The sequence below is a fragment of the Scyliorhinus canicula genome, chromosome 3 (genome assembly GCF_902713615.1).
Source record: "Scyliorhinus canicula chromosome 3, sScyCan1.1, whole genome shotgun sequence".
NCBI lineage: Eukaryota > Metazoa > Chordata > Chondrichthyes > Carcharhiniformes > Scyliorhinidae > Scyliorhinus > Scyliorhinus canicula.
The window spans coordinates 64619509-64646769 of NC_052148.1; the positions used below are offsets into that span (position 1 = coordinate 64619509).

The 27261-nt window shown below is 50.1% G+C and overlaps 1 protein-coding gene across 4 annotated transcripts in view; it reads right to left on the minus strand.

The window, feature by feature from the left end:
* dnai1.2 (dynein, axonemal, intermediate chain 1, paralog 2) overlaps window positions 1-27261 on the minus strand; it is a 313232-nt gene that overhangs the window by 115485 nt on the left and 170486 nt on the right. For all 4 annotated transcript variants that reach the window (XM_038790653.1, XM_038790652.1, XM_038790651.1 and 1 more), the window contains 2 exons: window positions 14455-14542; window positions 5519-5598 (listed from right to left, as the gene is read on the minus strand). In XM_038790653.1, coding sequence (XP_038646581.1) covers window positions 5519-5598; window positions 14455-14542 — 168 coding nt within the window. The remainder of the gene's footprint in view (window positions 1-5518; window positions 5599-14454; window positions 14543-27261) is intronic.

Genomic DNA, 27261 nt, shown 5'->3' on the forward strand with positions numbered 1-27261 from the left:
AGCGACGTCACGCAAAACACGACACGCCATTTTAGGGGGGGGGGGGGGGGGGGGGGGGGAGCGGAGCCCTTAGTGTACCCAATTAAGTTTTTCCAATTAAGCGGCAATTTAGCGTGGTAATCCACCTACCCTACACATCTTTGGGTTGTGGGGGCGAAACCCGTGCAAACACGGGGAGAATGTGCAAACTCCAGGTGCTCGGGTTTCTTCCCACAGTTCAAAGACGTGCAGGTTACGTGGATTGGCCATGCTAAATTGCCCTTAGTGTCCAAAATAAAAAGGTTAGGAGGGGTTATTGGGTTAAGGGGATGGGGTGGAAGTGAGGGCTTAAGTGGGTCGGTGCAGACTCGATGGGCCAAATGGCCTCCTTCTGCAATGTATGTTCTATCTCTTATGTTGCGTCATCCTTAACTAACAAAGCTACCCATCCATCCCTTCCTGGTATCCTAGCCTTCCAATACCCTTGTGTATTAAGGTTCCAGCCTTTGTCATTTTGCAAACATATTTCCACCATGGAAATCGGATCATTTATATTCTATTTGAGCTGTTAATTCATCTGTTTATTTCTGAACATTATGTGCATTCAGAAAGAGAGCTTTTGGGTGCGATCGAATGGCCTCGTCGTACTCGGCTCAGTGACGCGATGAGGCCATTAAATCTCGCGTAACTGCACCTGGGGAAGGGGGGTATCGCGGGTAGTCCGGCTCTGGGCAGAGTGGTACCCTGACACTACCCTGGCACTCGGGGACCTTGGCACTGCCAGCTTGGCACTTCCACCCAGACACCCTGGCAGTGCCATCTGGATACTCTCAGGGTGCCAGGTGGAATTTCCAGACTGGCAGGAGCACTGTCAAGGTGCCAGATTGCCAGTGCCAGGTTGCCTGTACAATGGATTGGGATTGGGGTGAGGGAGGGCTCGAGTACTCTCTAAGAGGTAGGTTGGGGGAGTGAGGGGGTCCAAAGGCCACAGTGGCCTTTGTCCAAGGGGTGTCAAGAGATCGGGGTAGCATTTAAAAATGGCACCCTGATCTCTTCCTGCACTGACGAGCTAAGCACCCAAAACGGGTCCATGTTTTTGTGCGTTAAATCGTGCCCATTAACTCTTGTCCTTTTACCATTTTTGCAATTTCTAGCCTTTTCCTATGGCAAATGGCAGTTTGAATACTCTTTACCTTCCTGCCATTCTCTTATTGTCACCTCTCTTATTGCTACCTTGTTCTTTTGCCTTGTCTTCTCTCTTTAATTGGTCACATGTTCCCATACTTGATCCCTTGTCCCCACTTTTAAATTTAAAGCCCTCTCTACCACCCTAATTATATGACTCACCAGTACACTGGTCCAAGCACGGTTCAGGTGGAGACGTTCCAATGGTACAGTTCCCACTTTCCCCAGTACTGGTGCCAGTTCCCCATGAATCAAAACCCATTTTTCCCACACCAATCCAATGGGGCGAACATTATACCGCACATAAAATTCATCCCCTAAGTATCTGGGAAAAATCACATCTTTAGATCTTAACAGCACTGAATGAGTGTTTTTCTTTGAACCTCATTATCATCATGAGAACATAATATGTCTGCCCATGTATGAACTGGCAAATTTTGTGCCTGCTCCCACTTCAGTAGAATCTTGTATGGGTAAAAAAATGGAGTTCTTATTGCAACAAAAAGATTTAATGTAATTATTTACTTTACGAAAAAGCTCTTAGCTACGATATTGAACATGCATTAAAACAGTTGGAAAGTGAAAGGCATAATTGCTGTTAAACCTAGATTGTGATATTGTGTAGAGCTGTAATAGTGTCAGTTGCTTCCCACTAACAGGATTGCAGATTTTGATCAAAACACAGTGCGGACTCCCTACCATGGCAGCATAAGTAAGTTGAATAGAAATATACAAATGCTAAAGAAATATATAGGCCTATCTGGCTAGTCCAATTCAGGCAACTCCAATTTGAGTCAGCCACCCTACAAATCCAGAGACCGGAAGATCGGAGGCCATCAACTTGAATCATGTCTCAGTCATAAGCCTTCAAATGACCGGTAAGCACTGACTCCTCCACTGGGCCATAAAGCTGTGCCTGTCCCCATGAGTTAGATACTGCTGCCAGAGATTCTGCATCCTCTTATACTGTAAGTGAGAGGGAAGTAAGTTAGTCAGTGTGGCATGATTCATCTGAATGATGTGCCAGTCAATTTTGAACAGCTGGTAGCGTGTGTGAAATATGAGATGAGGGCTTAAGGCTTGCAGTAGTGTTATGTGCATGACAGTGAAGTGGAGGAGCTATGAATCTAAAGCATGACTTGTGGTTCCTGAGTCAAGGAACAAGGAGGCGAGGGGGGGGTGCATAATTGAGAATGTGTGTGGCCACGAGCACTGACCTGGACCATTTGTCTGAGGCTATTGAGCTTCTTGGGGAACTGCATCTAAACACTTGGCACATGAGTCCTGCCACTGAGCTTCATGACTGTCCTTTACCACAGCCTTCATAACATTTGTCTGATCTCTTGTCGATAGGAGATCTCTCTGTACCTGTCCACTTCCTGCAACTTGAACTCCAATGTTGTGTTAGAGAATCTTGGAGCCCACACTCTGATTTGTTTGAATTTCTTATATCTTTTTCCCCAATTGGTTGCATATTTTCTAATTGTACTCTGATTCTTGATTACAATTTTTTAAATGTAAATGGTGAATAAAAGTGGTCCCAGCATAGATCCTTGTGAAACACCACTTCCAACTTTTTACTGGTCTGAGGATTTTTTTGTTTTCTTTGTAGCTAACTTGTTATGCAATCTGCTACTTATTCACAAGTCTACCATGCATCAGACTATTTATAGACATAGACATAGAACAGTACAGCACAGAACAGGCCCTTCGGCCCTCAATGTTGTGCCGAGCAATGATCACCCTACTCAAACCCACGTATCCCCCCTATACCCGTAACCCAACAACCCCCCCTTAACCTTACTTTTTTTTTAGGACACTACGGGCAATTTAGCATGGCCAATCCACCTAACCCGCACATCTTTGGACTGTGGGAGGAAACCGGAGCACCCGGAGGAAACCCACGCACACACGGGGAGGACGTGCAGACTCCACACAGACAGTGACCCAGCCGGGAATCGAACCTGGGACCCTGGAGCTGTGAAGCATTTATGCTAACCACCATGCTACCATGCTGCCCTATTTGTCTGAAACGTTTGTATCTTAACCACTTCTAATATATCCCATTCTTCAATACAATGGAGAACAGGCAGAGTGTAATCAACCTTTCTTGAAATATTAATTTCCTTATATTCGGGGTTGGGGGGGGTCAAGTTTTTTTTCAAAGAACAAAGAACAATACAACACAGGAACAGGCCCTTCGGCCCTTCAAGCCTGAATCGGTCATGACACTACCATTGGCCAAAACCCTCAGCACGTCCTTGTGCCATCCTACCCATGCCTTTGTTGAGATGCCTTTTGAACGCCATTAATGTATCTGCTTCGACAACCTCCCCTGGCAACACATTCCAGACACTCACCACCCTCTGTGTAAAAACCTTCCTTGCGTATCTCCTCTAAACCTTACCCCATGGATCTTAAAACTATGCCCCCAGGTGACTGACCCCTCCACCCTGAGAAAGAGGGCCTGCCCATCCACTCTATCCATGCCCCTCATAATCTTGTAGACCTCTATCAGGTCAGCCTTCAACCTCCATCATCCTAATGAAATCAGTCCAGGTCTATTCAGCCTCTCCGCATAGCTAACACCCTCCAGATCAGGCAACATCCTGGTAAACCTCCTCTGGACCCTCTCCAAAGCCTGAGTGAGGTTGGGGCTGTCCTGTGATGAAATTGGGCTTATATCATAATTTGGTCTTGTATTCATTGGAATTTAGAAGAATGAGAGGCAGTCTCTTTGAAAGCTACCAGGTTCTGTTAGTATAGATGCTGAGAGATTGTTTCCACTGGTTGGGGAATCTCCGGATAATGGTCCCATCATTTAGGACTGAGATGAGGAGAAATTACTTCACTCAAAGTGTTGTGAATCCTTGGAATTCTCTACAACAGAGTTAAAAACATAGAAAAGAAAAAATAGGAGCAGGAGGCCATTCAGCCCATCAAAGCCCACTCCGCCATTCTTTATGATCATGGCTGATCATCCAACTCAATAGCCTGATCCCGCTTTCCCCATATCAAAAAACAAAGAACAATACAGCACAGGAACAGGACTTTCGGCCCTCCAAGCCTGTACCAGTCATGATACCAACATTTACCAAAACCCTCAGTACTTCCTTGTGCTGTATCCCTCTATACCCATCCTATCCATGTGTTTGTCAAGATGCCTTTTGAACGCCGTTGATGTATCTGCTTCGACAACCTCCCCTGGCAATGCATTCCAGGCACTCACCACCCTCTGCGTAAAAAACCTGCCTCGCACATCTCCTCTCAACTTTGGTCCACGAACATTAAACCTATACCCCCTGGTGACTGACCCCTCCACCCTGAGAAAGAGTGCCCATCCACTCTATCGATGCCCCTCATAATCTTGTAGACCTCTATCAGGTCACCCCCTCAACCTCCATCTTTCTAATGAAAACAGTCCGAGTCTATTCAGCCTCTCCACATTGCTAACACCCTCCAAACCAGGCAACATCCTGGTAAACCTCCTCTGCACCCTCTCCAAAGTCTCCACATCCTTCTGGCAGTGTGGCGCCCAAGGTTCAATACAACTGTAGCATGACCTGCCAGTTTTTATATTCAATGTCCCGTCCAATGAAGGCAAGCATTCCGTATGCTTTCTTGATTATCTTGTCCACGTATGTTGCCACTTTCAAAGATATGTGGACTTGCAAGCCCAGAACTCTCTAACTTTCTACATTCCTAAGAGTTTTGCCATTTATGGTATATTTCCCCTCTATGTTAGACCTATCAAAATGCAATACCTCACATTTGTCCGGATTAAAGTCCATTTGCCATTTCTCTGCCCAAGTCTCCAACCTATCTGTGCCCTGCTGCATTCGTTCATGGGATGTGGGCATCACTGGCCAGGCCAGCATTTGTTGCCGACTCCTGAGGGCATTTAAGAGTCAACCACATTGCTGTAGGTCTGGAGTCACATGTAGAACAGATCCAGTAAGGATGACAGATTTTCTTCCCTAAAGGACATTAGTTAACAACAATCGACAATGGTTTCATGACCATCATTTGACTTTTAATTCCAGTTTTTTAATTCAATTCAAATTCTACCATCTGCCCCTGGTAGGATTCAAACCCATGTTCCCAGATCATTACCCCAGGTCTCTGTATTACAAGTCCAGTGACAATACCAAAAGGCCACTGCCTCCCCTTTTCTGTGTAGCCTTTCTCTGTATCCTCTCTAATTGCAGAATATAACTTTTGAAGAAGGGAGCTGAAAATTGCAAAGACCAAATACGGATCGAAAACATCATTGGATTTATATGTTTTGCATTTTGCTATACATCCCATTGTTCTGGTCTTACAGTCTGAAAACATTGTATTCATGGTGATCAACCTTGTGTATTTTTCCTTCTTCTGTGCCCACAAGAAACAGGTTGTCCTTCTCTTTATGGAAGTCAAAAGACGTTCCACATCCTAGTTAAGATAGAAAATGTGAAAGGTTTATGTTTGCAAGTTCAGAGTTTTTTTCACACCAATGCTCCTCTTGGTATGGCTGGAAAACACTGCAATATAGATAACTTAAGTCCCATAATTTAAATAAATACATTTCAAGGAAAAGGAACCAGGAAGAAAATACACAATATTCTGGAATTGTATGTTTCATGGTGAACTCTAATTGCAACGCCAAAGTCAATAACAATTCTGAGCCTTCATAGATGGGATGACCAGTGGCTTATTCCATAGACCAACCATGTGGCACGCTATAAAGCTGAGGACATGTGCTATTGTGAAGACTGAGGCATGGCATCAGCAAATCACTGACCTGCAACTTCTGAAATTATCTTAATGTTTAATGGTTCTTTTAACTTCAGCTGAAGATTTGCTCAGTAAATGTGCAAAAGATAATTGACAGTGTTTGCACAGACATTATGCAAGATGATGGGGAAAAAACTAGGGGTAAAACTTTGCGAATGATGTCCTCCAGGTCCTTCAGTGGAGCTGAGGCAAACACTCCAAGGATGAACATAGTGTAAGGTTTGGAAAAATCAAGAAGTGATCTTTTGCTTGTATAAGGATAAACCTAAACGTAAGTGAGTAGAAAAAGCTTGTGACCCTGGGCGGCAGCTTTTGCAGGCTGCCCGACTGATAAATTTGAGATCTTCAGTCTCTGCTGAGGAAAACATTCCAATGCCTGAAAAGATACCCATCACTTGGACATCTGCATCTTTTATTCATTCATGGGATGTGAGCACCACTCGCTAGGTCAGCATTTATTGCCAATTTCTGACTGTCCTCGAGAAGAGGATAGTGGGCCATATTTTATAACTAAGACAGTCCATATGGTGTAGGTACATTCATAGTGCTGTCAGAGAAACCGACAGGTTTTTAAAGAAATATTAATATATTTCCAAGTAAGAATGATGTGATTTGGAAGAGGTTTGGAGATGCTGGTTTTCCCTTTTTTCTGCGGCCCTGTTCTGGATGTTTCAGGTTGTAATTTGTAAGTTACTATCAAAGCCTTGGTGACTTTTTGCAGTGCATCTTGTAAATGGTAACACAGTGCTACCACTGTATACCAGTGATGGAGTCAGTGAATGTTTAAGGTGCAAGATAGGGTGCCAGTCAAGCAGAGTGCTTTTTCCTGGATAGTGTCAAGTTCCTTGAGGGTTGTTGTTGTTGCATTCATCCAGGAAAATGGGGACAATTCCATCTCATTCCTTGTGCCTTTTTAACTGGTGGAAAGTCTTTGGGAGTCTGGAGGTGAGTGACTTGCCACAAAATCCCCTGCCTCTCACATGTTAATTTCCCAACAGCATTTATGTGGCTGGTGCAGTTAAGTTTACAGTCAATAGTGATCCATAGTATGGTGATTGTGGGGAATTCAGTGATGGTAAAGTCACTGAATGTAATGGAGAGATGGTTAGACTCCCACTATCGGAGATGGTCATTGCCTAGCACTTCTATAGCATACATTTTAGTTGCCATTTATCGGGCTAAGTCTGAATGTTATTCAGGTGTTGCTGCATGTGGAAAAAGATTGCTTTATTATCTGACAAGTTGCAAATGGGACTGAAGACTGTGCAATTATCAGTGAATATCAACACTTCTGGCCTTATGGTGGAGGGAAAATCACCTCAACACACAACCCATGTAACATTTTCCCTATTTTCTCACCACAAGGAGTTAGTCTAGAGCTAAAATTGCCTTTCTTAAGAAGTCGACTATTCATGGGGAATGGGCCTTTCAGATTCAACAGCCCCATGGAACTGTGACTATACATCAAACAGAGGTGGAAACTCTATTAATATGGTGAGGGAAATTGTATAACTTATTGCCTTGCTTCCTGGACAGTAATCCACCAAAGATGAATTTGGGTGTTCATGTCCCACACCATTGACTTCAGCACATAATCCAATTTAATATCACAGTGAAGTACTGAGGGAGTGCTGTATTATTGGAGCTACTGGGCGGAATTCTCCGCTCCTGCGCGGCATCGGGAAGGCCATGGCCTCGGAGGCCGCACCTTGCACCCTATTCACCCCCCCCCCCCACAGGGGGCTAGGAGCGGCGCTCCGTAAATCTCGGCCGCCGGGCCTTGACGCTTGCGTCAAGGCGGCGCGCCGAGAATAACGCGATGGCGGCGCCTAAGTGACGTCAGCCGCGCATGCGCAGGTTGGCCGGCTCCAACCCGCGCATGCGCGGCTGACGTCACGACGGCTGCCGGCTCCAACCCGCGCATGCGCGGTTGCCATCTTCCCCTCCGCTGCCCCGCAAGACGTGGCGGCTTGATCTTGCGGGGCGGCAGTGGGGAAAGAGTGCGTCTCTTGGGAGACGCCGGCCCGACGATCGGTGGGCACCGATCACCGGCCAGTCCCCTCCCGAGCCGTGGTGCTCACTCCCCTCTCCGCCCCCCACACGCCACAAACGAAACTTTGGCGCCATGTTCACGACGGCAGCGACCAGGTGTGGTTGCCGCCGTCGTGAATCGGTCGGGAACGTCAGGCCGCTCGGCCCATCCGGGCCAGGGAATCGCCGGTCGCCGTGAAAAACGGCGAGCGGCGATTCATCCGAGCGGGGGGTGGGGGAATCGCGGGGGGTGCCAGGGCGGCGTGTCGTGAGTCGCCCGGCCCTCCCGTAATTCTCCCACCCGGCGTGGGTAGCGGAGAATACCGCCCACTGTCTTTAGGATTAAGGTAAATGCAAGGCCTTCTTAGATGGTGTAAAATATTCTATGACACCATTTGAAGAAGTTTGCTCCAGTATAGGGCTAGAGTAGGAAAGCTGAACTTATTAAATGACAGAGGGAGTTTGAGGACCCATAGGACCCACTATCTTTTCTATCCCATGTTTTTGCGTGTCTTGGCTAATATGTATCCATAAGCCAACTTGGAAAACAGGTTATCTTTATATAATTTCTATTTATGGGACCTTGTACACAAATTGGCTGCCAGATTTTTCAACATTCATAACAGTTACCACTTCACCATCTTTTTTCTTTGTGATCTTTAACTAAACAACACCCAAATACATTTTACAACTTACTGTTGGGTAGAAATTTTTTAAAAAATTGAATATCCTGTCAGCAATTATAATATGGAGGATCATAAAATTTAACTGGAGAAACAGAACTTTTTAATACACTCTGGGCGCGATTCTCCACACCCGCGGAAAATCGCAAAGTTGGCCGTGAAAACGGCCGAGTTTTGCGATGGCCCAACACGACCCATTTCCCGAGGTATTCACGTCCAGGAAATGGGCTAGGAACGGGGCCGCGTCAATCACGTGCGCGATGACGCTACGAACACGCCCACGTGATGCCGCCCGACGCCGTAAAAAGGCGTGGGCGAGCACAGAAACTGTAGGCCAAGATGTCGGAGCTGAGGAGAGCAGCCCCGCGATTTGTGGAGGCTGATGTGGAGATGCTGCTCGATTCCATCGAGCAGAGGAGGAGCATCACCTGCCCGCGTAGAGGGCATCGCCACCCTGCCAGCGCGGTGCGCCAGGCCTGGCGTGAGGTTGCTGCTGCTGTCAGTGCTGTGGGGCAGACCCCTTGTTCAGCTGACCAGTGTCGGAAGAAGATGCACGACCTCACCAGGGCTGCCAGGGTAAGTGCCAAGAGGGTGCCCCCGGGTCACAACCATCCCTCCCCCCCTTTACTTAATCACCCACCTCCCCCCCTGGCATGGGGGGTGGAGGGGGATTGGGGCAGAGTGAGTTGAGGGTGGTTCACAAAGTTGTCACAGACCCAGCGCTCTGGCCCCCGTGGAGAGATGCAATCGTCTTATTACAACTTGACCCCCAAACTGTACCAGTATCTGAACGGACTGCTGATACCTGCCGTATTGTAACGATCGACCTATGCCCCCTCCCCCAACAGGACAAGACCGCTCACAACACCCGTGAGCGGAACAAGACAGGAGGGGGTTAGCCCATCCTGCGGCCCCTCACCACTTTTGAGCAGAGGGCCCTGGACCTTGTTGGCGGATCTGCTACTCGGGAGATCGCGCAATGCGAGGTTGGCGGAGCTGCAACAAGTGAGACAACCGTGCATGACAAACACCCCCCCCTCCCCCATCCTCTGTCCCTTCACACACCCTGCCCACTTGGACACCTCCCCCATCCTCTGTCCCTTCACACACCCTGCCCACTGGGATACCTCCCCCGTCCTCTGTCCCGTCACACACCCTGCCCACTTGGACACCTCCCCCATCCTCTGTCCCTTCACACACCCTGCCCACTTGGACACCTCCCCCATCCTCTGTCCCTTCACACACCCTGCCCACTGGGACACCTCCCCCATCCTCTGTCCCTTCAGACTCTGCCCACGGGGACCGTCCAGCGCCCGGCCGAGCGTCTCTAAATAACCCGTTTCATTCTCTTCCGTAGGATGTGATGCCGAATGACCAGGGCCATCTGGCTCCAGACGGACACAGGCATCTTCCCCCACCTCACCTGGGGCCGCACGACAGAGGGTGCCTGATCAGCGGGGAGTCCCATCCTCCCCAACAGAATCTGTGGAGCAGGACGCCCAGAGGGCGGCGACACCGCTTGATAAGGAAATGGCCTGCGAACGCCCTGCGGCCTCTCAGCGGGCCGATGACATCGAGGAGGCTTCCACCCAAGACGACCTCGAGCTTGCGGCACAGCTATCTCCCACACCATCCACCATCCCAGAGACACACACCCCGGCTGGCCTATTTAGTGATGAGGCTCCTGGGTCACAGTCTGGGTCGCACATCACAGCTGAGCAGGTACAGCAGGTGGAGGTCGGAGCAGCCGAGGGCCCGGACTGGCGGAGGCCAGGCCAGGCCCAGCATGCAGCTGGCTCCCAGACGTTTTCAGAGTTCCTGGACTTTCTCAACCCACCCGCACAGCCGATGCATCAAGAAATCCAGGGACACAATGACGGGATGAGGGCTGTCTTCCAGACTCTGCAGACGCTGGTAGAGGAGTCGAACCGCGTCCATGAGCAGGGAGTGGTGCCGCTCATGGCAGAAACCCAGGCCGACACCGCATGGGTGGCATCTGCGGTGGAGGCAATGGGTGAAACGGTTTTCGGCTATGGGTCAGGTTATGCAAGACGTTGGGCTTCACGTGCACGCATCATCCTCGGCCCTGGACAGGGTTGCCCTCTCACAGGCAGCAATGCGCCAGAGCCAAAACGACATTGCCGGCGCGCTGCGGGCCTTGGCCGAGTCTCAGCAGGTCATGGCCCAGTCGCAGCAGTCAGTCGCGGAGAGCATCAACTGCCTGACACACGTGCTGGATGGCGTTGTGCACTCACAGGTTGAGGTCGCACAGTCCCTGGCGGGAATGTCTAACTCCCTGGACTCCGTCTCTGCAAACCTTCGGATCCTAGTGGATACCGTTGCAGGCCTCCAGGACTGGCAGCGCCAGGTGTCGGTGGCGCGACGGGGCACCTCCCCGCTCGCACCTCTGTCCCAAAGTGAGGCCCGGAGGCCACCGGGCTCCCCGAGGGAGGAGGAGGTTTTGGGGCCCGTCCCATTAACTCCATCACGGGACGTCCCGGAATTCTCGGCCTCCCCCCGTCCCATCCCTGGTGCATCGGGTGGGCAGCAGGCAGAGCAGGGTGGCACAACGTCACCCGAGACGCCCGCAGAACAGCCTGGCCCATCAAGGCCGGGTCGCCCCAGGAAACGCTTGCCGAAGGAGAAACTAGTCGAAGGGGGCGATTCGCAGCAGTCCTCCTCCACTCCTGCTGTATCATCTGGGGAATCACTTAGACATAGTGGTAAGGCCCGTAAGGCAACAAAGATAGACACTGAGTAAGTTGGCATGGGTGAAGGGCACAGTTTAGTTGTAGGGGCTAGGGCACCTGTAAATGTTTGTTCACATTAAACGCACTGTTCCACCTTACTTGTAATACCGTGTGATTGTTCCACAGCCACAGGATTCGTGATGGTGACCGAGTGTCGCTGGGGTTGACGAGCGGTGAAACTTCGGTGCCGGGTGTACAGTCCCTTCCCCCCCACCCCCTCCCACAGCTAGCCCACGCGGGCACGTGATAGAGTGTCCGTGAGGATCTCAGCAGTTACCAAGGTGGATGGTTCAGCTATTGCCATGGGTCAGACTCTCTCTAACGATTCTGAGCTCACAGCTCTTTGCAGAGCGGGCTGACATCATTCCACATGGCACTGATCACACCCGCTGACACAGCCATCGGTGTTGTACCATACCGTCTGGACCCAGTGGTAAGGGTGATATCTAAGTGGAGCAGTGTACTAAGAGGGGGTGGGGGGGGGGGGGGGGGGGGGGGGGGGGGGGGGGGGTGGGGGGCTGTGGTGGTGGCAGTTGTGTGTTGACCCTCTGCACGACTAGCGATTCAGGTGGTGGTTTGGTGTTCAACGGGGACATCACATGCGATGCGTGAACCGTGCTGCCACCTAGGCGTCGCGTGCCCGCCGTCCTCTCCTCGCTGGGTCTGTCGTGCCGCCTCCTGGACATCACCAGCACCTGGGTCGTGTCTGCGGGCTGCGCCCGCCACTCCGCCAGCCTCCTCCTCCTCCTCCTCCTCCCTCTCCTCCTCCTCTGTGCTGGCACCACTGCCACTGGCTTCTTCCTCCGCTTCTTGCAGCAGGTCATCTCCCCTCTGCATCACGATGTTGTGCAGCGCACAGCAGACCACAACAATGCGAGCGACCCTGTCGGGCTGGTACTGCAGGGCCCCTCCGGAGCGGTCTAGGCACCTGAATCTCATCTTCAGGAGGCCAAGGCAGCGCTCCACCACACCCCTGATTGCTGCATGGGCCTTCTTGTATCGTGTTTCCGCATTGGTCTGAGCCCTCCGTTTAGGCGTCATCAGCCAAGACCTCAGCGGATAACCCCTGTCGCCTAGCAACCAGCCCCCAGCCGGGGGGGACGCCCCTCAAGCATCGCAGGGATGTACGACTGCGCCAGTATGTAGGAGTCATGCACACTCCCTGGGAACCTTGAACAGACGTTCATGATCCTCACGTGGGGGTCGCATACCACCTGGATATTCATGGAGTATGTCCCCCTCCTGTTTGTGAACACCTCCCTGTCCCCTGCAGGCGGGCGCATGGGGACGTGAACACAATCGATTGCCCCCTGCACCATCGGTATCCCGGCCACGCTGGCAAATCCACGAGCTCGTGAGTCTTGAGTTGCTCGGTCCTCGGGAAAGGTGATGTAGCGATCGGCGATGGCATAGAGGGCGTCGGTCACATCCCGGATACACCTATGGACCGATGACTGGGAGATCCCGGAGAGGTCCCCGCTCGGAGACTGGAAGGAGCCGGTCGCATAGAAGTTAAGAGCGACCGTCACCTTGATGGCAACCGGGATCGCGTGTCCTCCCCCCGTTCCACGTGGGGCGAGGTGCGCCACGAGGTGACATATGTATCACCGTCCGCCTACGCAGCCAGAGTCTCCTCCTGCAGGTGATGTCCATCAATGTTAGGAAAGAGATCCGGGCACGGTACACCCTCGGCCTTGGTCGTCGCCTCTAGTGCCGTGGCTGCACCCTCACTCTCTCCTCCTCCCCCTCCTCCTAACCCCCCATGCTGCTCGATGACTGGCAACTTTTCGGCCCGTCCCTCTGCTGCTGCAGCTGGCCCTGCATCCACTGCAGTGCAGCGGCCCCAACCACTGCGCAGAACATAGCCGTTCTGTTGGCAGACATTGTGCTAACCTACAGAGGGGTGGTGGGGGGCAGAGAAACGGGACATGTTAGACGGAGGTTAGTCGCCACCTCGGCAGCCGCCTGCCACGGGATTCCTGTGTGTCCCGGTGGCCTGATCGCGCTGCTGACAGGCGGGCAGCCTAACCCCTGGTCACTTTCTGCATCCAACGGGCAGTTAACTACATCCTCTTCACCGGTGCGTCAGTGGCCTGTGTCCGTAAGCCACAGGGCAACCAGCGGCCGTGTACTCATGACCGGCACGCCATGGCATGGTGGCAGACATTTTGTAATCAGGGTTGGACGGGTCACTCGCTCACTCTCTCCCTACCCCCCCCACTCCCACTCCCCCTCCCCGTCTCCCCCACTCCCCCCTCCATCTCCCCCACTCCCCCGTCCGTCTCCCACACTCCCCCCCTCCATCTCCCCCACTCCCCCCCTCAGTCTCCCCCACTCCCCCCCTCAGTCTCCCCCACTCCCCCCCTCCGTCTCCCCCACTCCCGCCCTCAGACTCCCCCCTCCGTCTCCCCCACTCCCCCCTCCGTCTCCCCCACTCCCCCCCCCGTCTCCCCCCCCCCCCCCCCCCCCCCCGCTCTGGACCCCCTCCCGTTCTCGGGGATGCCTTCCCCGTTGTGGCCAGACTCCAGCAGTGCGCTGAGCGGTGCGCTGAGCGGTGTGCTCACCTCCTCGAAGCTCTCGTCAGCCAGCACGACTGGTTGACGAACTTGAAAAGCAGGTGTGTTGGCCGGCGTGAAAACAGTGCGTGATGACGTCGGGACTTCGGCCCATCCGGGCCGGAGAATAGCGGGGGGCCAATAAGTGGCGATTCTGGTCGTGTCGGGGGCGCGTTCGAGGCCTTTGCCGGGAATGTCGACGTGTAGTTTGTGCGGGGTTCGGAGAATAGCGGGAGGGCGTCGGACCAGTGTCGCCGTGAAAATTTGCGCGGCCCGCTATTCTCCGAACCGGCGTGAGTGCGGAGAATCGCACCCCCTAACTCTGAATCTCAGAACTGACATGTAAGAAACAATTATTTGTTCTGAAGGCTTCTAATTCACTTTGAGTGCAGGAACATGAGTTCTCCATTAAAAAAACTTTTGAAAGGCACAAAATAATTAATGGTGTTTGTTTGCAATTAATTGTCTGATAAATTATTGAGTGTAATGTCTTACCCATAATTTGCAGCTGCAAATTTTCCAGTGCATCTTTGCAAATTCCATCCATTGTTAGTTTGATAATATCTGTATGAACGAGTTCATCCTGGAAATAGGAAGTATATACTTGTCAGTTTTTAGTGACTGTATTTTCCAAACTAAATGCAAGTCATATTATGGTGGACAGATTACATTTCTAAAATTATCTCTGGCATGATTGGCAAGGCGGGTGACATGGCTGTCAGTCCACTTGAGCCAGAAGTGGGACTTCCTCCATGATACTGATAGGAGGAAGCAATTAAGAACTGGAGGGGAGAGAGATGACCAATTAAGGTCAGCAGGTGGGCCTTCCACATCCGCTGCTCTAAGCAGAGGGCTGGAAGCTCCAGAGCACAGCAGCATTGTTGAGAGTGGTGGCTGCCACTGAGGCAGCGAGAAGAACATGAGGATGCCTCAAAATGAAGGTACCCTCATAAGAGTGAGCATGATGCACATTTTTAAAATGGGGCAAGCAGGCAGGCCCAGAGAACTGAGGGATAGCATAGTTGGGCTACTATCACAGCCTTTTCTGACTGCGCCCCCTTCCCTGCACCTAAACCTCTGGGTGCTCCCCTCTCCCTCATTCTTTCCTCCTACACCCCAAAGTCACTGGGATGCCAGCTCCATGCAGCAGCTGGCTTCTCCACATGGTGAGGGTTCCTCTCCCCTACTGGAAAGATGCCAGAGGACCACTGGCATCCCGTGGCAACACTGTGTCACTGAACTACTCTGACACAGCTCCCCGGTATTTTACCAGCTCTCCACTCCCCGATCCTGCTATCCGGAGGCCAGTTAAATGCTACCCTGCGTTTCAAAGTGCAACAATCCATCTATCACTATAGACAGGTTACTTTGAAAATGTAAAATACTCCCGCACCTTAATAAAATATAAATTGCCACAATTCTATCTTAGTGATGCTTTAATTAAATATGTAACCTAACTAAACTGACATTTGTCTCCTTGTTTCATGTGACTATTGTAGGTCTGAATTGATGTGAATGAAACAGCCTTAATTGATCTCATGGTGAAATTCAATTCACTTTAATACAGAAACACCAAGCATGGACTTTCAATAATTCAGGATAATACGATGATGGTCATCTTAAACTCTTGACTTTCAACTTGGTGATGACAATATTTGCAGAATGTAATTTGAAGAGAAAAAATTTGTAGGACGAAGGGAAAGGAAAGAGAGTAAGACTGGGTGAATTGCTCTTGCAGACAGTCTGCATGGACATGACAGGCCAAATGACCTTGTTCCATGCTCTAAATCATTATATAATTCTATGATATTTTAAAAAAACATTTGGGAAACTTTTATTTATGGAGTACAATGGTTAGCTTAGATACTAAATTATATTTCCCAGTCTCTTTGCAAGCTTAGATAAATAGCAGCACTTAATAAACACAACTCATATTCAGTGGATGAGTGGCTCCCGTGATTTTCTTTTAAACTTTCAGTTGCTATTGTATTCTCAAAATTGAGGCTTCTACGGAAATTAGCTGCACCATTTATCAAATACGTCATGGGAAATGATTCCTACATAAACTGGTAAGATGAAGTAGGAAAACGGGAACACGGCACAAGATATCGCAGTATGTTCAGGACTGCTGTACCGTAGAATCCCTATAGTACAGAAAGAGGCCGTTCGGCCCATAGAGCCTGCACAAGCCCTCCGAAAAAGCACTCTCTCTGGGCCCACACCCCTGCCCTATCCCCGTAACCCTGCAAATTGATCATAGTCAATTCACCTAACCTGAATATCTTTGGAATATGGGAGGAAACCGGAGCACCCAGAGAAAGTCGACACAGACATTGGGAGATGAGGCAATTCCACACAGTCACCCAAGGCCGGAATCAAACCCGTTGCTGGGAGGCAGAAGTAAGAAGTCTAACAAGATGGAAAACACTGCTGGGTCTCTCAATTGAAAATGAATCAGTGCAAATAAGAGGAATGAGCATAATATCTAGACAATAGGGATTAATAACATAAGATTTTAAATAATTCTTCTGACATAAATAAGAAAAAAAATCAGAGCAATAGATTGAAAGAACAAATATGGGGATGCAATTGGAACTGGGGAAGATAAACCTGAAACATTTGCTGACAAGCAAAGAAATAGAACAGCAGGGGATCAATATAAAATGGTGATCAATAAAGTTAAGAAAAATTATTTCCCTAAAGACGTGAAGAAACTAAACAACAATAACACACCATGGATGAATGATGACAAATGGGGAAACTGAAACTAAAGAAAAAGGTACAAATTAAGTACATAGACAATAAAGAGAGGGATGACAAAAAGGAATATGAAGATATTTTAATGTCCAAAAGCCTCACATCAACTGCACTAATCTCATCAACCCTCTCTGTTACTTCAGCAAAGAACTCAGTCAAGTTAGACAAATGTGATTTCAATTGAATAAATCTGTGTTAACTTTAATTTATCAATCCATATGCTTCTAAATGCCAATTAATTTTGTCGTGGATTCAAAAGAACAAAGAACAAAGAAAAGTACAGCACAGGAACAGGCCCTTCGGCACTCCAAGCCTGCGCCGACAATGCTGCCCGTCTAAACTAAAATCTTCTCTAATTCAGGGGTCCGTATCCCTCTATTCACATCCTATTCATGTATTTATCAAGATGCCCCTTAAACTTCATTATCATCCCTGCTTCCACCACCTTCTCTGGCAGCGAGTTCCAGGTACCAACTACCCTCTGTGTAAAAACATTTGTCTCGTACATCTCCGCTAAACCTTGCCCCTCGCACCTTAAACCTATGCCCTCTAGTAATTGACCCCTTTATCCTGGGAAAAAGTCTCTGAGTATCCATTCTGTCTATACTCCTCATAATTTTGTAGACCTCTGTCAAGTCGCCCCGCAACCTCCTTCATTCCAGTGAGAACAAACCAAGTTTATTCAACCTCTCCTCATAGCTAATGCCCTCCATACCAGGCAACATCCTGGTAAATCTCTTCTGCACCCTGGGCAGCACGGTGGCGCAGTGGGTTAGCCCTGTTGCCTCACGACGCTGAGGTCCCAGGTTCGATCCCGGCTCTGGGTCATTGTCCGTGTGGAGTTTACACATTCTCCCCATGTTTGCGTGGGTTTCACCCCACAGCCTAAAAAGATATGCAAGGTAGGTGGATTGAACACGCTAAATTGTCCCTTAATTGGAAAAAAAATGAAATGGGTACGCAAAATTTTTTTTTTTTTAAATCTCTTCTGCACCCTGTCTAAAGCCTCCACATCCTTCTGGTAGTGTGTTCTATACAGCTGCAACATGACTTGCCAATTTTTATATTCAATGCCCCGGCCAATGAAGGCAAGCATGCCGTATGTCTTCTTGACTACCTTCTCCACCTGTATTGCCCCTTTCATTGACGTGTGTACCTGTACACCTAGATCTCTCTGTCAATACTCTTGAGGGTTCTACCATTCATTGTATATTCCCTACCTGTATTAGACCTTCCAAAATGCATTACCTCACATTTGCCCGGATTAAACGCCATCTGCCATCTCTCCGCCCAAGTCTCCAAACAATCTAAATCCTGCTGTATCCTCTGACAGTACTCATCGCCATCCGCTATTCCACCAACCTTTGTGTCGCCAGCAAACGTACTAATCAGACCAGTTACATTTTCCTCCAAATCATTTATACATATTAAGAACAGCAAAGGTCCTCGCACTGAACCCTGCGGAACACCACTAATCACAGCCCTCCAATCAGAAAAGCACCCTTCCATTTCTACTCTTTGCATTCTATGACCTAGCCAGTTCTGTATCCATCTTGCCAGCTCACCCCTGATCCCGTGTGACTTCATCTTTTGTACCAGTCTGCCATGAGGGACCTTATCAAAGGCCTTACCGAAGTCCATATAGACAACATCCACTGCCCAACCTGCATCAATCATCTTTGTGATCTCCTCGAAAAACTCTAATCAAGTTAGTGAGACACGACCTCCCCTTCACAAAACCGTGCTGCCTCTCGCTAATACGTCCACTTGCTTCCAAATGGGAAAAGATCCTGTCTCGAAGAATTCTCTGCAGTAATTTCCCTACCACTGACGTAAGGCTCACCGATTCCTGACTCTAGAAGTTTCCCCACCATCAGCTGGGGCTCTTTCTGGGGAAAACCAAAAACTGAAGGTCGACCTGACAAAGTTCTTTTAAGGCCATGTGATGAATGTTGAAATTTAATTTGTGTTGTACTATACGTATTTGGTACAGTAAGGATTAAAAACCTGGGTTAGAGTGTGCTTAACTGCTGCAAGAATGTTTTAAAATAAATCCCAGTTTAAAATACAACAAAGGTTTTGGGAGCCTTGCGTGCAATTAAGCCATTGGGAAAGGCTTGGGCAAATGCAGATTTAATTGCATTAAGCAGATTCCCTGTGGAGTTAATTAGATTATAGCTACCTAAGATAATGTCCCTGGATAAAAGCAAATTACTGCGGATGCTGGAATCTAAAACGAAAGGGAAAATGCTGGAAAATCTCAGCAAGTCTGGCAGCATCTGTAGGGAGAGAAAAGAGCTAACGTTTCGAGTCCGATGACTCTTTGTCAAAGATAATGTCCCTCTTGGATGGAGCTAAGGTATCAGGCATTTTGCAGAAAAACATTCAGTTGTGAGTTAGATGAGGCTGTGAACAGAAGTCTGTTCTCTGGAGGTCAGTTAAAAGATGGGCGAGATTCTCCGCACTCCCGACGGTGCGGAGAATAGCGTGGCTCGTAAAATTTTACGGCCACGCTGTTCCGACGCCCTCCCGCTATTCTCCCCCCCCCCACGCCCAACTCCCGACACGAATCGCTGCCGCCGTTTTTTTACGGCCGGCAGCGATTCACAGCTGATAGATGGGCCGAAGTCCCAGCCCTTTACGCTGTTTTTACGAACGGCAAACACACCTGGTCTGGCCGTTCGTAAAAACGGCGGGAACAACTCGCAGTACCACGGCCGTGCCAAGGGTGCCATGGGGCCGCGATCGGCGGCCCGATGCCCGCGCACTATTTCTCCTTCCGCCGCCCCGCAGTATCCATTCGCGGGGCGGCTGAGGGGCATCCCGGCCCGCGCATGCGCGGGTTTCGCGCAAATACGCGATGATGTCATCCGCGCATGCGCGGGTTGGAGTCTTCCAATCCGCGCATGCGCGGCTGACGTCATATGATGCGTCAGCCGGTGCTAACTCCGGCAAGCGGGCTTAACGAAATTCGTTAAGCCCGTGATGCCGGAGCTTACGGCGTATGGCTGCTAGCCCCGACCGGGGACCAGAATCGGTTCCCGGTCGGGAAGGGGCGCGCTGGCGTCAAACCCGCCCGGGTTTGACGCCAGCCTTACGATTTCTCCCGTTTTGGGAGAATCGCGCCCGATATGTCTGAAGAGAGAAGAGCAGTGTGGTTGGAAAGAAGAACAAACCAGCTTCAGAAGAAATGTAACCAGAGTTTCTGCATGGTTCTGACAAGATTCAGGGGCAGGATTCTCTGATCCCTCACCGGGTCGGGGGGTTGGGGGGGGGGGGGGGGGAACGCGACACCGCTCCGACTCAGACGACCAGAGAATCGGCATGGTTGCCGAGGCGCCAGTCGGGGGTTGCTCAACACAGCCCCACTCTGCGATTCTCCGTGCTCAACGGGGCGAATGCCCTCTGAGTTCAGTCAACTCCTGCCGGCGTCGTTTGTGTATGGTCCTACCTGGCGGGACCTTGCGGGAGAGGCTAATTCTGGGGGGGGGGGGGGGGGGGGAACCTATGTTCCTCCGCGCCGGGCCCCTGTAGTGCTCCATGTTGCCCGGGGGCCGGCGCGGAGACAACAACCCATGCACATGCGCGGACCCGCGCCAGCTCTGCTGGCACTCGTATCGACAGCTGGAGCTTTGTGAAGCGCTCCAGTGCCGTGCTGGCCCCCTGTGCGGCACAGGATCGCGGCTCTTAGCGGCCAGATGAGGTTGTCGTAAAACGCTCCGGAGATTACGTCGGCGTCAACACTTAGCCCCATTATCGGAGAATCCCACCCCAGGTCTTTCCTTTAAAGCCGTGTCAAAAGATCTCTTTTTCTCAAAGAACATGTCTGTACAGTAGGTATTCCTACGTGCTAATGGTATTTAAGAGGATTGAGAGAGGAGATGGGTTTTTTCTTGTTGTTTGAGTGGGGATAAAGATAGCAGTTAAGGGTAATTTGCTTTTATCCAGTATTCAATGTATTGAGTAGCACTGTTTAAGGAGTATTTGTAAGTTATTTTCTGATGTTATATTAAAGATATTTGTATATTGTGTTCGTAATAAAGCTTGTTTTAATATGCCATATCCCTATTGCTTCGTGCAATTACTCCTGGAGTAAGCTATCCTTTCCTCACAGTCTTACAAAATTAAAATAAAATATTGAGGTTTCTATCCAGTATCTTAGCTACTGTTGAGGTCTGGTCTGTGATCATATAGTCAACAATTACAGCACCTGAAGCATTTTGCTTCCTTTATAACAATCATCATCATAATTTAGTATTTTTTTATTTTTCATTCACATGGTGTGGGCATCACTGGTTAAGCAACCATTGATTGGCCATACCTAACTGACCTTGAGAAGGTAGTGTGAGCCACCTTCATGAAACACTGCAGTTCATGTGGTGTAGCTACACCCACAGTGCTGTTTGGGAGGGAGTTCCAGGATTTTGAGCCAGCTTTTTTGTTTATAAATTTAGAGTTAACCAATTATTTTTTCCAATTAAGGGACAATTTAGCGTGGCCAATTCACCTAACCTGCACATCTTTGGGTTGTGGGGGCGAAACCCACACAGACACGGGGAGAATGTGCAAACTCCACACGGACAGTGACCCAGGGCCGGGATTCGAACCCGGGTCCTCTGCGCCGTAGGCAGAAATGCTAACCACTGTGCCACCTTGCTGCCCTATTAACATCCTGGGGATTTCCATTTATCAGAAACTGAACTGGACTAGTCATATTCATACAGTAGCTACCAGGTCAAAGGCTAGGAATCCTATGGTGAATAACACACCTCCTGAACCCGCCCCCTCCAAAACCTGCCCACCATCTACAAGGCACAAGTCAGTGTAATGAAATACTCTCCACTTGCATGGATGAAGATAGCTCTAACAAAACTTACCGAGGTGGGCACCGCGGTAAGCACACACTCCCGGTATGGGGAACAGTGCCGCAATAAGCTCCACGACCTCTCTAGGGCTGCCAGGGTAAGTACCCCGTGGGTTCACCCGGGCCCCCCTATCACGTATCGTGGCACCCCCCCAGTCCACACAGGGGGGTGGGGGGGGGGGTTGGGGATACCACGTTGTACCCGACCCACATGGGCAACACCCCCCCCCCCCCCGAGAGCTTCCATGGCGTGGTGCCAAGGGCCCCCTCACCTCAGCGTCAGCGGCCAGATCGTCCAGGGACATCGCGGAGAAGCCCCCACCGTCCAGATGCAAGCACATCCACCCCCACGGATGCTCGGCAGATGGGGGCAAGGAAGACTGACAGGGGGTCCCTTCGCTGAGGCCGTGGCACTGGAGAGGGACGCACAGAGGACGGACAGACACGACAGGGACGAAGAGATGACTAAGATGACTGGAGATGTTAAGATTCAAAACAGAGGTAAAAAAACCAACATAAGTGTACTTTACCTGAATGCTCATAGTATTCGGAATAAAGTAAATGAGTTGATGGCACAAATCATCGTAAATGACTATGATTTAGTGGCCATTACTGAAACATGGTTAAAGGATGGTCACGACTGGGAGTTAAATATCCGAGGGTATCAAACTATTTGGAAGGACAGAGTGGATGGTAAGGGAGGTGGTGTTGCTCTGTTATTTAAGGATTACATCCGGGCAATAGTAAGGGATGACATCGGTGCTATGGAGGATAAGGTTGAATCCATTTGGGTGGAAATCAGGAATAGTAAGGCGAAAAAGTCACTGATAGGAGTAGTCTCTCGGCCACCAAATAGTAACGATATGGTGGGGCAGGCAATAAACAAAGAAAGAACTGATGCATGTAGAAATGGTACAGCAGTTATCATGGGGGATTTTAATCTACATGTCGATTGGTTTAACCAGGTCGGTCAAGGCAACCTTGAGGAGGAGTTTATAGAATGTATCCGCGATAGTTTCCTAGAACAGGATGTAATGGAACCTACGAGGGAACAAGCGGTCCTAGATATTGTCCTGTGTAATGAGACAGGATTGATTCATGATCTCATAGTTAGGGATCCTCTCGGAAGGAGCGATCACAATATGGTGGAATTTAAAATACAGATGGAGGGTGAGAAAGTAAAATCAAATACTAGTGTTTTGTGTTTAAACAAAGGAGATTACAAGGGGATGAGAGAAGAACTAGCTAAGGTAGACTGGGAGCTAAGACTTTATGGTGGAACAGTTGAGGAACAGTGGAGAACCTTTCAAGCGATTTTTCACAGTGCTCAGCAAAGGTTTATACCAACAAAAAGGAAGGACGGAAGAAAGAGGGAAAATCGACCGTGGATATCTAAGGAAATAAGGGAGAGTATCAAATTGAAGGAAAAAGCATATAAAGTGGCAAAGATTGCTGGGAGATTAGAGGACTGGCAAATCTTTAGGGGGCAACAGAAAGCTACTAAAAAAGCTATAAAGAAGAGTAAGATAGAGTATGAGAGTAAACTTGCTCAGAATATAAAAACAGACAGTAAAAGTTTTTACAAATATATAAGACAAAAAAGAGTGGCTAAGGTAAATATTGGTCCTTTAGAGGATGAGAAGGGAGTTTTAATAATGGGAAATGAGGAAATGGCTGAGGAACTGAACAGGTTTTTTGGGTCGGTCTTCATAGTGGAAGACACAAATAACATGCCAGCGACTGATAGAAATGAGGCTATGACAGGTGAGGACCTTGAGAGGATTGTTATCACTAAGGAGGGAGTGATGGGCAAGCTAATGGGGCTAAAGGTAGACAAGTCTCCTGGCCCTGATGGAATGCATCCCAGAGTGCTAAAAGTGATGGCTAGGGAAATTGCAGATGCACTAGTGATAATTTACCGAAATTCACTAGACTCTGGGGTGGTCCCGGTGGATTGGAAATTAGCAAACGTGACGCCACTGTTTAAAAAAGGAGGTAGGCAGAAAGCAGGAAATTATAGGCCAGTGAGCTTAACTTCGGTAGTAGGGAAGATGCTGGAATCTATCATCAAGGAAGAAATTGCGAGGCATCTGGATAGAAATTGTCCCATTGGGCAGACGCAGCATGGGTTCGTAAAGGGCAGGTCATGTCTAACTAATTTAGTGGAATTTTTTGAGGACATTACCAGTGCAGTAGATAACGGGGAGCCGATGGATGTGGTATATCTGGATTTCCAGAAAGCCTTTGACAAGGTGCCACACAAAAGGTTGCTGCATAAGATAAAGATGCATGGCATTAAGGGTAAAGTAGTAGCATGGATAGAGGATTGGTTAATTAATAGAAAGCAAAGAGTTGGGATAAATGGGTGTTTCTCTGGTTGGCAATCAGTAGCTAGTGGTGTCCTTCAGGGATCCGTGTTGGGCCCACAATTGTTCACAATTTACATAGATGATTTGGAGTTGGGGACCAAGGGCAATGTGTCCAAGTTTGCGGATGACACTAAGATGAGTGGTAAAGCGAAAAGTGCAAAGGATACTGGAAGTCTGCAGAGGGATTTGGATAGGTTAAGTGAATGGGCTAGGGTCTGGCAGATGGAATACAATGTTGACAAATGTGAGGTTATCCATTTTGGTAGGAATAACAGCAAACGGGATTATTATTTAAACAATAAAATATTAAAGCATGCCGCTGTTCAGGGAGACTTGGGTGTGCTAGTGCATGAGTCACAGAAGGTTGGTTTACAAGTGCAACAGGTGATTAAGAAGGCAAATGGAATTTTGTCCTTCATTGCTAGAGGGATGGAGTTTAAGACTAGGGAGGTTATGTTGCAATTGTATAAGGTGTTAGTGCGGCCACACCTGGAGTATTGTGTTCAGTTTTGGTCTCCTTACTTGAGAAAGGACGTACTGGCGCTGGAGGGTGTGCAGAGGAGATTCACTAGGTTAATCCCAGAGCTGAAGGGGTTGGATTATGAGGAGAGGTTGAGTAGACTGGGACTGTACTCGTTGGAATTTAGAAGGATGAGGGGGGATCTTATAGAAATATTTAAAATTATGAAGGGAATAGATAGGATAGATGCGGGCAGGTTGTTTCCACTGGCGGGTGACAGCAGAACTAGGGGACATAGCCTCAAAATAAGGGGAAGTAGATTTAGGACTGAGTTTAGGAGGAACTTCTTCACCCAAAGGGTTGTGAATCTATGGAATTCCTTGCCCAGTGAAGCAGTTGAGGCTCCTTCATTACATGTTTTTAAGGTAAAGATAGATAGTTTTTTGAAGAATAAAGGGATTAAGGGTTATGGTGTTCGGGCCGGAAAGTGGAGCTGAGTCCACAAAAGATCAGCCATGATCTAATTGAATGGCGGAGCAGGCTCGAGGGGCCAGATGGCCCACTCCTGCTCCTAGTTCTTATGTTCTTATGTTCTTATGACGGACATTGAGGACACTGATGGCCGTGAGTCAGACAAGGAGAGGGCCGCGAGGTGGGACAGTGACGCACAGAGGACGGCCAGACAGTCGACGCACATACCGGACACGGCACCTAACTTGGGCTGCGGACTAGTATCGCCGGTCCAAAGATCAACCCATGAGCCCCCAGACCTGGGGACAGATGATGAACTCGAGTTTGTGGCACTGCTGTCACCCACAATGTCCACCATCGCAGATACACTCACCTAGGTTGGGCACATAAGTGATGAGGCTTCAGGCTCACTTACTGGTGCGGACCACACAGCCAATCCGGTACAGCAGGTGGAGGTCGGAGCAGCCGAGGGGCTGGATGGTCGGAGGGCCCAGGCCCAGCACACAGCTGCCGCCCAGACAGTTCCCGGGTTCCTGGACTTACTAGACCTACCCACAGACCCGATGCATTTGGAAACCCTGGCAGTGGACAACGGGATGATGGCCTTCTTCCAGCAACTGCAGACGTGGTTGGAGGAGTCCATCTGCGTCCAGGAGCAGGGACTGGTGCCGGTCATGGCTGCTACCCAGGCCGACACCACGCGGTTGGCGTCCGTGGTGGAGGCAATGGGTGCAACGGTTTTGGCCATGGGTCAGGTTCTGCAAGGCGTGGGGCTTGATGTGCACACGTCATCCGTGGCCCAGGACAGGGCTGCCCTCTCACAGGCAGCCATGCGCCAGAGCCAACTGGACATTGCCGCCACGCTCCGGTGTCTGGCCCAGTCTCAGCAGGCCATCGCTGAGAGCATCGGCGGCCTTGGCCATGTGCTGGTTGGTGGCGCAGAATCGCAGTGGGAGTTTGCGCAATGCCTCACAAGGATTGCGCACTCCCTGAGCTCCATCGCTGGGAATGTTCAGACCCTGGTCGATTCCACAGCGGGCCTCCAGGACTGGCAGCGCCAGGTGTCGGTGGTGCCACGGCGATTATCTCCGCGGGCACCATCGTCCCATAGTGAGGCCCGGGGTCCACCGGGCTCCCCGAGGGAGGAGGTGGTTCTGGTGGCCATCCCGGTGACTCCAGCAATGGAGGTCCCGGAACACTCGGACTCCCCCCCCCGTTCCGTCCCTGGTGCATCTGGTGGGCAGAGCAGGGTCCAGCACGCTCATCGAGCAGCCTGGCCCATCCAAGCTGGGTCGCCCCAGGAAACACGCGCCAAAGTGGATCAACGTCACAGGGCAGGAGTCTCAGCAGTCCGCCTCCACTCCGTACCGTCTGGGGAAACACCAAGACGTAGTGGTAGGGCCTGTAAGGCCAAGAAGTTAGACACTTAGTAAGTTGGCACGGGTGCAGGGCACAGCTTAATTGTAGGGGCTAGGGCACTTGTATTTGAATGTCATGATTAAATTCACTGGAACACCAAACCTAGGTGCCTCTGTGCTATGTCCGGTGCCTGAGGGGTTGTGAGGGGGACCAAGTGACACTGGGGGTCGCAGTTCCGTGCAATATTGAGGCCGGCTGTGTGTTCTCCCCCCAACCCTCCCAACACCGTCTGCACACCAACGCCAGATGCCCCGCATGGCCATGTGGTTGTCTGTGACACATACAGGGACCACCGAGGTGGAGGGTGTAGCTGTGGCCATGAGTCAGACATTGTCTAGCAATCCGGAGCTCACAGGTCATCACAGAGCAGGTTGTCATCATTCAACATGGCACTGATCACACCTGCTGACACAAGCAACTGTGTTAAAACATTCCCGATGTGCCGCAGGTGTAAGGTGCTGTGAAAGTGGCGGTGTGGGCGGTAGGGTTGTGCGATGGTGCGGGAAGTGGGGGCTGCTGGGTGGTGCGGTTGTGCGTAATCCGTGGTGCAAGTGCCTTGCTCAGCAATGCCCTCCCCCTAGTTTGTGATCAACATGTTGCGTGCTCGCTCTCCTAGCCGGTGTCGTCGTGCAGCCTCCGGCCATATCCCGCCCCCAGGTCGTGTCTGTGCACCCCCCCCCTCATCCTCCTCCTCCTCCTCTTCATGTTCAGAGGCGTCGCCCTCATCGGCCTCCCCCGGTGCATCATCCTCCAGGATCTCACCCCTCTGCTGGGCAATGTTGTGCAAGACGCAGCAGTCCACAACTATGCCCCGACCCTGTCGGGGTGGCACTGCAGAGTCCTTCCAGAGCGGTCCAGGCACGAAAACCTCATCTCCACAACACCCCTGGTTGCAGCATGGGCCTCACTGTAGCGGGTCTCTGCGTCGGACTGTGGCCTCCGTATCGGCATCATCAGCCACG